The sequence below is a fragment of the Marmota marmota genome, unplaced genomic scaffold (genome assembly GCF_001458135.2).
Source record: "Marmota marmota marmota unplaced genomic scaffold, marMar, whole genome shotgun sequence".
NCBI classification, from domain to species: domain Eukaryota; kingdom Metazoa; phylum Chordata; class Mammalia; order Rodentia; family Sciuridae; genus Marmota; species Marmota marmota.
In genome coordinates, this window is record NW_026000108.1 from 19,270,638 (window position 1) to 19,283,500 (window position 12,863).

General features: G+C 46.7%; 1 protein-coding gene across 1 annotated transcript in view; it reads right to left on the reverse strand.

Moving 5' to 3' along the window:
* Positions 1–12,863, reverse strand: part of Sel1l3 (SEL1L family member 3) — a 97,764-nt gene that overhangs the window by 21,267 nt on the left and 63,634 nt on the right. The window contains 4 exon segments of the mRNA XM_015482008.2: positions 942–1,025; positions 3,673–3,800; positions 6,015–6,191; positions 9,280–9,342. Coding sequence (XP_015337494.1) covers positions 942–1,025; positions 3,673–3,800; positions 6,015–6,191; positions 9,280–9,342 — 452 coding nt within the window.

Sequence of the window (12,863 nt, forward strand, 5' to 3'; positions counted from 1 at the left end):
GTGATCAATGGTAGGTCTCACCTAATGTCTTGGAGGCAGTGGACCGAGGGCTATCTGCTGATTTGCATGTCCTTTTTAGTTATTACAGAAATACCCGGATCATTTAGGCAATAAAACAGCCAAGCAAATGTGGCCCAAAGGAAAATGAGGATACAGTGTGAGAACCGACAGTGTGGAAAAGGGTAGGTCTGTAAGTCCTCGTCCTCAGTGTCTCATCACTCACAGGGCAGGTGAGACATGCCAGCTCCTTGAGAAGCCTAGGAGGGGACATCTGTTTGGTTGACCCCGGATACCGGTGAGCGGCTTTGGCATCCCCAGCTCCTGGTCATGGCTGAAGATAGTCAACTATCTATGAAAGGAGGTGGCCTGAGCCGGTTTTTTTTGTTTGGGTACTGGGCATTGAATCCAGGATCACTCTACCACTGGATGACACCCCAGCCCTTTTGATTTTTTATTTTGAGATAGAGCCTTGCCTGGTTGCTCAGTCTGGCCTTAAACTTGCTATCCTCCTACCTCAGCCTCTCAGTTGCTGGGACTATAGGTGTGTCCCATGAATCAGGTAGAAATCCTGAACTTTCTGTGGCCTGACAGAGAGAAGAAGATCTCACCTAAGGTCCCTCATGTGTTGTCCCTAGACTCTAAAGCCAAGAGGAACAAACTCGAAGGAAAGAGAAGTCAATGTATTTGTGTGTCTTTCAACTTGATGAACGTGGCCACCCCTCCAGAGAACTAATTTTTGTGTATAATTGAACATGGAAATGCTATGTTTTCCAATCAACAGCCAATCAGTCCGTGATACTCAGAATACCATTACTGGAAGCTGTGATTTCCCTGCAAATTGCTCTTTCAGTTACATTTTAAGATTCCATCTCCTAAGACTCTAATGACAGACTGAAAGTTCAGGGCTGAGGAAGTTCACTTTCAGGTGGGTCCGAGCTTACCATGAGCCCTCCAGGTAGGCGTTGAGGCCTTTGCGAATGACATGGCCCAGGTAGCCATTTTTCTCAGCTACGTGCTTCGCCCATCTGAAAAGGAACGGGAAGAAAAAAATATGCAAACTGTGGCAAATTAAATAATCACTTTTTTCTTCATATGATCTCAATAAATCCCACTTGGGGAATATTTTGCTTGTTAGAATTTTTATAAAGCAACAAACCAGAACTGAATGTTAAGAAGGTGAAGAAAATGTGTTTTGAGAGCTTTTCATTCAGTGCCCCTTCTTATGAACGCTCAGTAGCTTCTCTTTTATGGAAACAAAAACATGCAACATACATAATGAAAAATGCCTACCAAGATGAAAAAATAATCTCCACCAAGACTTCTAGTAGTCTTTCCATGAATATATGTTTTTCCTACTCTGTTCCTGTCCCCTAATATATCCTAGAGGGGTATATTAATAATGAACTAATCTGGACTAAAATCACTAAAAGAATAGCAGAAGAATGCAGAACTAACAAGCTCATAGGAGGGGGAAGAGAATAATATTTAAACAGACTTGATTAATACATAGGAAAGAGAAAAAAAGACACAAAGAAAGAAAACTAGGTGGGACAAATAGGAAGTAATAACAAAATGGTAGATTTTAAAAACGAATATATCCAGAACTACATTACATGTAAATAAACTAAATACACCAATTAAAAGCTAAAATTGTGAAATATGTACAAAACCCCAATTATGTGCTACTTACAAAAGATATACTTTAAAAGTAAAGGACAAAGATGGAAAGCAATAATGGGAAAAAGGTACATAAAACTCTTAACAATAAAACCTGGTGTAACTTCATGGAAAACAGAAAAGAAAGAGAGAGAGAGAGAGAGATATGAAGGCAAGAACCATCAACTGAGACAAAGAAATTATAAATGAGGAATCGGTCAACCAGAAAGGCAAAACAATCAGCATCTGTGTGGCCCAGGAAAGTAAAGTGTCTCCATGTGAGGCCAAACCAACAGAACTAGACACAGACACAGCTATCCACACCTGGGGAATTTTAATGCAACCCTTTTCAATAACTGATATGGCAAAACATAAAACGTCAGAAAGGACATGGAAGAGCTGAACAATAGAATTAATGAACTTGCGGTAACTGATACGTAAGTAGACATTGCACCAACTCGTTTAGAAATCATGGCTCTTTTTTTCAAGAGACCGGAAAGCATCTACCAAAATTGACCATATTCTGGTCAGCAAGCAAGCCTCAGCAAATGTCAAAGGATTGAAGATATCCAGCCTATGTTCTCAGACCACAACGGGAATTAAACTGAAAATCAATAACAAAAAAGATAATGAGAAAGTTCATGAAACATGAGTGTTCCACACCAGATAGCCTTCATGACAATGATAAAGAGCTCCGAGACCATTCAAGGTAAGTTCTATGCTGCGCTGAGGTCAGGATGGGTTTGACTCCATGCTGTGCAAACAGCCTTCTGGAGAGCCAGGCTGTGGGTGTCAAGTGGCCTGAGGAGAGGTGAACAATTTTTTTTTCTATAAAAGGCAAGATCACAGGTAATCACTGCTGCATATTCATTTTTCTTTGCTTTACAACCCTCTTCAACTGTAAAAAACATTCTTTGCTCTCGGAGCCAAACAATGGGTACAGAGCCACACTGCAGCTGCTGGCCCTCGTTTGCCAATCTCTAGACAACATTTTAGATATGCAAGACCTCAAAAATGCCTCCTGCTCACCATCGTGCAGGAAGCTACCATAGGATGTATCCTTCCAAAATGTAGGTGCAGAGCAAGAAGAAAGGGGCTCAGCAGAGAGAACATAAACCCCCCCAACAGAGATGGAAGGGAAGGAAACCCCCACAACAGTGATGAAGGTGCTCTGGGGTGATAGCCGTGTCCTGAAAAAAGACTTCAGGAGAGACGTGGGCAAGAAGAGTAACTGAATAGAATACAGGGCGACATAGAGAGAGGAGACTGACATCTGGAAGAGATCGAGGTGGAGATCAAATACCTGCAAAGTGATGAGAATATACAGCTAAGCAAATAAACAGCAATAAGAAACAATTACTGTTGTATAGAATAGAAAAGTTTTGCAAGAAAAAAAAAGCAACTGTAATATTCTGCATGGTTCAGCCACTGACGGCATTTACATGGATGTAATGATGTTAACTCTGATGCTGAGCTGACCACCAACATATGCTCATTGGGAAGATGAGAGCCGGCAGGACGTGTGAGCGTGTGGGACAGTGGGAGGTGGCAGAGGCACAGAGGGCTGCAGCCTTGTCTCTCCCCGGGGCATCACTAGACAAAGCCCCTGTACCAAGGCACAGTGGAATCTGCCTGCTGTTTAGAGAGAAGCAAGTAGAGAAGGAATAAAAGATTGAAAGTGATTTACTCCAGGGAGCAGGAAACAGAGGTTGGGGTGGGGTGGGGTAAGGTGGGGGTAGCGAGCAGGATTCCCTGCCTTTCCTTGTCAAATTTTTTTCTTATTTCTAATTTAGAAATTTTTAAATTTTGGTCTTATTAATTAATTTGGCGCTTTAACCTACATGCATGTATAATTAATAAAAATAAATTTAAAAATGCAAAAAAGGGAGGGAGGGAGAGGGGAAGGGAAAAGAAAAGAAAGAAAGAAAAAGAAGAGAAAAGGAAGTCCATCTTCTCAGGGTCGGTGAGTGGAGGACATGGATTTTCCGTCACGGGTGACACTTGACAGATTCTTACACAACCGCTTTCTCCGGGTCCCTCGGGAAGGTGTCCAGGTTGCCTGTGATATAGTAGAGAGAACACCACAAGGTCCCTTCGATGTGTCCCCCTTGTGCAGCCTTATGGAAATATTCACCAGCTAAAGTCTGCAGAGAGAGACAAACAGACGTCACTGTCATTAGCGAAAGGTCCCCTGGCAGCGCTGGTCTCACCAAAGCCAAAGTGGTGCAGTGCTTGAAGTCCAATATTATCACTGGCTTGAAACTTCTGATACTTGAGAAAACCAGGTCAAGCAATAGTTCCAGGAAGACAGCTCATCACTGAAGCCAGCCTCCGGGATGTATGACCTCGCCAAAAGCTATTCTGTTGATTAAGTTTAGCCAGGAGGGACAACGACAGGTGAAGGAGGGTACCATTGCCTTCTCATTTGATCCTCACATAACCCCCGTGCGCTCCACCAAGACTGTATCAGGAGTCACACCAGGTGAAAATTCAAACATTTGCTTTCCTAACCTTGCTCAATACCTTTCTTCAAACTCCTGTTCGAAAACTGCACTTCCAGTAGGAAGGTGAGAATTAGAAAATGACAATAAAAAATCGTCACTCACAGATGTGTGGGAGGCTCACCAGACATTTGCAATGCATAAAAATATCAGCCTCGTGGGCAATCAGACAGAGGCGGAGGGAAAAAAGAAAACAAACACTTAGATGGGGGTTCGAGCTTCCCCTGATTAACATGATTTTTTGGAGGCAGTTTGCTATTATTTTTAAAAGCATGGGCTCGTGAGGCGGGCCGACTGGGGTTCAAATCCCAGCTCTGCTCTTGATGAGCTCTGTGGCCTTGGGCTTCTCAGTTAATCTCTCCAAACATCATTTTCTGCAATTGTAAAATGTGGCTGCTGATTGTCCCTAGCGGGAAAGTTTGGAGTGAGAATTAAATAGAACACCATAGTCGCAAGGCTTAGCCCCTGATGCTTCACGAAGAATAAGCTTCCAATCCGCTCTCCTGACCCGGCCAGCTCTGGTAGCCCCAGTCTCGCCCATTCCCACCAATGCCACCTCCCTTCTCCCATCTCAATAAATGCCAAACACCTCCCCACCTCTCATGCTCCACACCCCGCCCACCAGCAAACCCTGTCCCCTGGCCCTTCAGAATATCTGTAGACGCCTTCCCTGACGCGACCCTGTGCTGGCCGCTGCCCCCTCTCGCTGGGACTCAACTGCTCCCACCCTGCTCTGTCTTCAGTATCTGCTGGGACCCAGGAGGAGGCTCTTCAATCGCAGCCTGGCATGTCCCTCCAAGACTGTCAGCAGTTCCAGCAAAAGCTGAGTCAGGTGGCCTGGTCAGCGCGCGCTTGGCCTTTCTCCATCTGTCCTGCTTTCTGCTCCTGCTGTCCTGGCTTCCCTGCGGTTCCTCTCGAACACCAAGCCTACTTCTCTCTCGGGGCCTTTGTCCTGTGACCTCCTTCTGGAATGTTCTCCCTGATAGCCCCAGGTCTCCTTTGGGAGGCTGTCACTTCACCAGAGAGGCCTTCCCTGGTCTCCCTTAAAACACAGTTTCCCTCAGGGTCCTCCCTCTGGCTCTCCTTCTCTGTTTTATTCTTTCCCATAATACTTTCTCCACTTGCCCCTTTTGTTAGATATTTTATTTTCTTTCCCTCCTACTGAAAGCGAAACTTCACGTGAGCAGGGACTGTTTTGCCTGCTCTGTGTCCTTACTGCCCAGAAACGTGCCTGGTGTAGGTGGGTGGCCAATAAACGCAGTGGGATATGATGGAGCTGGGGGGATTGTCACCATATGGATATGATTTTAACACAGGGGCTCCATTTCCCACAGAGTCCAGGCCCCGGCTCGACTACACACACGACTCCAAGTTACTCAACCCTCAGTTGCCTCCTCCATAAAATGGACACGATCAGAGAAGACATTTCAGGGGCCTGGACGGTGCCACGTGGGGCACAGAGGAAGGGCTGAGAGGCACCGAGGGCGCCAGGGCTTTCGTTATCATGAGGTCTGGCCTCACACGGGCACCCCATCTGGACTTGGGCTTCTAGTAGGATCAGTCCCAGCTTTTACCCTCAGCCTGGGTCACTTCCTCCTCTCGCCCTGCTCCAGCGGCCTTCCTCCGTGGACCCTGCGCTGGCCTTCCCTGTGTTTCCTCTCCACGTGCCACATGTGGCACCTGGCTAAACGCCTGCCTTTGCTCTTCACTCTCTTCCTAAGGGCACTCTGAGCTGGAGAACAGGGCCTGCCTTCCCCTCCCGGTGCCTAGTCCAAGTTTGGCCCAGAGGACGCCTTCCATCCACACATCAGGGCAGGGGGACTGTCCAGCTGCGGTGCTGGTCTCCAGTCTGCTCACCAGATTCCTCCCAGAAACTCCTGGGAAAATGCCATCCAAATACAGGACTCCAAGATTATACGACGCGTCTGGGTTCCCCATTTCTTCTGCTTTTAACCAGTACTTTGCTGCTTTGGCGTAATTTTTCTTGAATTTGTGGTAATACCATCCCAGGCCATTGACTGCCTGATGCAATCCCTAAATTTTTAGAACAGGAAAGAAATTACTTTTCTAAAAAAAAAATGAAATCTAAAGAGATGCAGAAGCAACTGCTGTGAAATATTCTGCCCAACTTTGAGCAAAACCTTCTCTTTCTCTTTTTTGGGGGCAGATGGCATTAAAGAAAAGCTAAGCGCAAGAAAACATGAGTCTGCCTGAGAGACTTCCCAGGTGGGTTCTGCCGGGCTGCTGCTGGGATTTCAGCCTTCCAGCTCAGCAGTGAGGCTGGCCCCCAAATCACCGCTCAGCGCCTGGGACCCTGAGGCCACGCCCTTGTCTACACTAGCCTCCACTGCCCGGCAGGGTCAGCAGTGCCCTTGAAATTCCTGAGCACCCGACTGTGGCGGGAGACCTGGAACCTGCAGCTGGGAAGGTTTCTAGGTGATCCGCCTGCCCATTCCTCGGCTCTGACACCAACAGCCCCTTGGAGGGACGCAGCTGCCACAGCCCACGTGCAGAGCACTGGTGTTTTGTGACTGCTGGGCTTCCCCATTTCTGGTTGGGCTGAAGCAGAAGGGGTGGGTAGAGAAGGAGGAGGGCTTCAGACCCTGCTGAACTCAGGAGCTGGCGCTGGGGAGGGGCCACTCTAGCCTGGAGCCCTCGTACCTACTGAATGCATCCCATCAAGCACGGGCTGTGCTACACTGCCATGGGAGCCCAGGGGCCTGGTAGGGCCTCCAGCCCACCCAGGAGACCCCTGTGTGCACACCTGGCCAGAGAGTGCACACCTGGCCAGAGAGTGCTCTCGTTCCTCTTTCCCACCTGACCCACGAAACCATGAAAACCAACAGCAAAAAACGATGTAAGGGTCAGACAGTGGCCTCGCAGCAGTGGACTTGTGAAGTCAGAGTCTAAGTTGGAACCACATCTCTTTTGACTCCCCTTTCCCCAGTGAAGACCAGGTGTCTCTAAAGAGCAGGTGATAGGGTTCTTGCCTGCAGCCTGGTCAGTCAGCAGGGGCCTAGAAGGCCATGCCTTCTAGTGTTTATGTTGTAATCTGGGGGTCAGGAAGTTCTGGAGAACAAACTAGCAGAGCCCAATGGAGTGGAAGCTCCCTGAGGGCTGGGACTTCAGTTTTTATCCCAGGCACAGAGCAGGCACTCAGTACATACCTGCTGAATGAATGGGAGCGCTTTGAATGCCAATGAGAATCAAAAGGGATTCCAAACTCTATGCCCTTAGGATGGAGAGTGGGGTTTGGACCCATAGGCTGCCAAGTACCCACCCTGAGAGTGCCACTTGGGAATTTCAGGGCCATTGACCCAATCATGGAAGCATTCTTCTTGAGCCTGTGATGAGGTAAGCTCCCAGTAAATACTGCAGAATGCGTTTATGAAGTAGTAGACCAGGTCACAAGTGACAAGAATCTGCTTTGGGATATACCTACAGAAGGGACCCACGGAAATGACTTTTGCAGTTCTTAACTCAAGTGGCCTTAGCTGTATTCAGAGATACCTGCCACTGACCAAAAACTTTTCCAAACTGCTCCTCTAGGAATTGGTTTTGGGTTAGGGGTCCAGAAGAAATTCTGTTTTATTGCTTAGTACTTAGACTTTGCCTAAGTGCATTTACTCGGTTGGATCAACAAGATCTGCCTCTGTGTAACTTCTAATTCCAAAAATCAACTATATGCAACCTTTACCACAGTCCCTGACAAATAGTAGGGCCTTAAGAAATCCTTGCTGAATGAATGAATGAGAATCACAAAGCACTTTGAAGAACATGACTATGCCAGACCTCAAAACTACATTTCCCCAATAAGTTCTGCAAAAAAAAAAAATCTATTCAAAATAAAGCAGATTAGACTTTAATTCACCACTAGAGACCTGAAGAGATGCAAATTTCACACCTGTGAAACCCATCACTATCCCACTTTAGAATATTCTGGAACCAGTACTCTAAATGACCACCATTACGCTCCTGTTCTATTTCTGCCCTATCCTTTCTGTCAGGTCAGGAGCAGGTGTGCACACTGGCAAGTCCCTCTTCTTGGGCCATGTGCCCTCTGAACAACTCCCATTCTGAGGAGAGTCTCTGCAGTGTCTTATTTTGGGCTCCACTTTCCTGCTCTGGGGAACAGGACATTCTGGCCCCGCCCAGGGAAAAGTAAACAGGGATAGAAAGTCAATAAGGTTGCTTCAGGAGTCTTCATAGATAAGGCCATCATTTGCAGCCTTGGGAACAGAGGCACATCCAAGACTCACAAGGGTATAAAGTGTCCTGTCAATGCCAGGTGCAATGGCTCATGCCTATAATCCCAGTAATTTGGGAGGCTGAGGCAGGAAGGTCATAAGTTTAACTCCAGCTTTAGCAACTTAGCAAGAGACCCTAACTCAAAAGAAGAAACAGAAAAAGGGCTGGGGATGCAGCTCGGTAGTAGAGCAACCTGGGGATCAATTCCCAGCACTGAAAAAAAAAAATCCAATTAAGATGTAGAATTAGAGTGGTTTCTACAAATCTATTAGTTTGCAAATCTGTATGCAGGCTCATGTGAGTGTATGCGTGTGAGTATGCATGCATTGTGTGTGTGTGTGTGTATATGTGTGTGTGTGCGCGCGCGCCTCCTCTCAAGAGCTTTCATAACCTCGTTTCTGTAGTGCTACATAGAATCTGTGAAAAATAGGGACAAAAGCAAAATAATTCCTAAACCTGCTAATAACCTTGGTAAACAGTCCCCTTATCAAAGCCCAAGAAGCCAATGGGAATTGGACAGGACGGGGTTAACCTCCTAAAGAATTAGACTTTTGGTTTTCCTAATTCATTGGCATTTACACCATTCAATTTCAAGGAGCCCCCCGCTGCTTGTTATCAGGGCAGCTCATGATTATAATTTTAGCCTTCAAACAAAATCAGCCTGAATTCTATTGACTGGAAGGTGAATTCAGCTTTTGAATCCGACTGTCCCCATTGTGGCTGGATTCTGTTAAGTGCAGCAACTCAAAAATGATGAACTGCTGCAGCCCGGACCCTGCCCGCCCCACCTCCAGTAGGAAGAGCTGCCTTTTCCCTCAGCCTCTGAATGCAGGGGTGCAGAGTGCACTGCTCCTCCCACAGCTGCCCGAGGTACCTTGAAAGCTGCTTTCTTCATCAGCTCCAAGGCGAGCCGTCTGTTCTTTTTCACTCCTTGACCCTAAACATTGATAAACAGCAATAATCATCAGGAAAATCAACTATGTGCACTGACAAGCATCACATAAAATACTTACAAATAAACCCCCATCCTAATTAAGAACTCCACCTTAAACATTTCTATGCTCAGCACCAATACGTCTCCATCGCCACCAACGCCGCCATCGTCATCATTAGGATTTTGCTCATATTTGTGGAACAGAGGCAGCAAACCTCAACCTTAGCATCGGTACAAAAATCCCCCTTGATCCCCGTGTGAATCATTTTCTCGACACGCCCAGGGTCCTGTCGGGAGAAGCCAGGAATCGGGTTAACTGTGTTTGGTTTCCTGGATGCTTTCCTCCGGGATTATCTAGTATGCCAGCCAGACAAAGCACGTTATCTGGGTTGGACAGTCAAGAGTTGTTGGGCAGTTGCTGGTAGCTTCCTTGGTCCTGGCTCCAGACCCCAGGGTGTGACGCTGTGGCTTCAGAAGCAGCTTGAGAACCTGCTGCGAAGGAGATAGGACCCTGTGAAATTGGTTGCCTCAGAGGCAAACGACAGACACTAACAAGGTTCTTCCAGCAAAATCATGATTTTCCAGAAGAGTTGGTTTATCCTTCTGCAGAGACATGGTCTCTGAGGCTCTTGTTACAAGAAAGGAACTCCGTGGCCCAGGCTGAGGTGTCTGCAAGACCACGTGCAAAGTGGTGGGTCTGAGAGGTCTCTGGGGACACAGGTCTGACAGTGAAGACGCCGGGCACGGGGAGCCAGGTGGCAACGCTGCTGCTCCAAACTCACGGAGAAGTCCAACACCCTCAATCCTCCAGGGGCCTCATGGGGTCTATTACTGTTTGGACCTGGAATGATCTCCCAAAGCTCAAGTGTTGAAAGTCTGAGCCCTAATGCAAACGGTTCAGAGGTGGGGGCTTTCAGGCAATGACTGGATCCTGAAGATTCAACTAATAGGATGATGGATTAATCCACGGATAGCAGAAAGGACGACTGGGAGATGGCATCTAGTTGAAGAAGTAGGTCACCCGAGGCGCGCCATCCCTCTTCCTTCCCTCTATCTCTCTCTCATCTTTCTGCTTCCCACCTGCCCTGTGCTGAGCGGCATTCCCCCACCATGCCCTTCTGCCATGTTCCTGAGATGGTGTCAGCTGACCATAGATTGAGACCTAGGGAACTGTAAGCCAAAATAAAGCTCTCCTCCTCTAACTTGTTTTAGTCAGGTCACAGCCATGCAAAACTGACGAACACAGGGTTCTTCTGGACTCAGACAAAGTCAACAGGGTCACGTGTGAGGTGAACATGAGAGGCTTTTGCAGGAATGCAGCTATTAGCTCTGTTGAAATGCTTAAGTTCTCGAGCAAATGGAGGCGGCACTAAAAAGTGCTCCTGGGTTGACTAACATGGGCCACCAGAGTCCTGTCATCATGGCAGCCCACCAGAGATGACACTGTCATTCCCACCCAAGAAGCCTCTAAGAGTCACACACTGTGTGAGGCCCAGAGCCAGGGTTTGGACCCGGACAAGTGAACTTCTGAGTCCAAGCTTGTAACGGTTACTCTTATTTTCTCCTGTACATTTCAGCTCTGTGGTGAGAAAGTACAGTGATTCATAATCTCCTGCAGGACACAGGAAACACATAAGGTAGGCTGGACTCTGTATTTTCCAGGACCCCAAATAACATTATGAATGGAACTAAAGGTGAAATTATATGTACCAAGTTTCGACTAGACTTTAACTTACCTACTTAATAAAACTGATGGGCTGAAGCAAAGAAGATGATGGAAATATTTTTCAGAAGTGCACCATTACTTCACTTAATTACAGAAGAAGAGGAAAGAGAAGGACACAGAAGGACGTTTGGAATAACTGGATAGGGAATGGGATAACCTTTTTTTGGACTGCTGGAAGAGTATCAGAAAGGCCAGAATCACAGAATGGCAGAACCTGGTTGAGCTCAAAGCTTATCTTCTTCAATTTTCTGTTTCGAAGGAATAAAAATGGGGCCCAGAGATGCTGGCTTGTGCAAATCTATAAAGTCACAGCCACAATCGCAACCCAGATATTTCAGTTTCTCAGGCAGGATGTTTCCCGTGTACTTGCTATTTAATCAGAAGTGGGATGGCTTCTTGTACAAAGCACTGTGCACAAATCTGAGTAGTATTGGAAATTGTTAAATGTGGGAAATGTCAAGTCCTGGCACAGAGTGAGTCTCAGTAATTATCTACTGGAGGCATCGAAGTAGGACTGTTGCTACAGTCAAAGTCAAGGCTTCATCCTCCTGTGGATACAAATGGGATGCACCTGACTGCCTTGGACTCTCCACAGCTACCATCCTGGTGCCATCTTTGCACACAATGACTTAGGTGCCCCCACACTGCCAAATGTGTCAAGGACACAGCTGTCCTTTACATTTGGAAAACCCATTTTCCACTGGGTTCTTTCACATGGAATACACTGGGAACAGCCTCTTAGCGAGGTGAAAATCTTCCCTGAGATGCTGATAAAGGGCTTCCTGCCTCCCACCCAGAGATAACTTAGCTAGGATGCAAGAAAACAAAACAACGAAAAAGCTTTCAGGTTTGGGAAATCGGAACCGAGAAAACATGTCACCAGCAGAATCATTTATTTATGTACGTGCCTTTCCTGCTCAATAGCTCCTAGAACAGAAAAAATGTCTGATGCATGCCTTTATCATTTCACAGTTTGCACAGTGACCAGTCCCAACTCTGTGGGCAGGTATCTCTCCTCTGTCCTCTGCCCTCCCCTCCAGTGTATGCACCCCCTGGGGCCAGGGATGTGACTCATGCACCCATATGTCCCTCCACCTTGTGCAGAGTCTGGCACTTTGTCAGCCCTGAGTAGATGCCTGCTGAATAAACACATGGATGCATTGGCATATGGCGAAGATTCAAACAATTTCTATGTTGATTTGATGCCTGGAAAGAGAAGGTCCAGGCTCTCAATTTGGAAACCATAACAACCAATAGCATTTCAGGCTTTGATGGGGTTTAGAGGGTAGAAATGTAGCAAAAGTCATGGTTGTTAATCAGTAAGTGTCCACAGCTGTGGTTCTGGAGATGTGCCTCGCCATGTGAATACACGTCCTTGTTCGAAGACACTGACTTTTAGGGGCAGCTGCATTCTTTGGGCATGGAAATAAGGACCAGGGGTTTCCTTACCACAGCCAAAGTGTTCTGTTTTTCCAAGGTAGGTGAATTTATGACTCTCTGTTTGGGGGTGAAGAGCACAGATTGGGAAGCCAGTCTGCCTGGATCCTTATCCCAGTCCAAAATGTTCATCTGGGCAACCTTGGGTAAGTGACAAAAATCTTCCTGTGCCTCTGTTTCCACAAATATAAACTATGATCATAATACACTAAGGCTCCCTTATACACTGTCTGTGAAGATTAAAGGCATTAATTCACCTAAGCGCAATCAATGAGTGTGAACGATTATTCTTTTGTATAAGGTACACACATTTCACAGTTCTCCAAGCTCATTGATCATGTTATCACATTCAATCCATGAC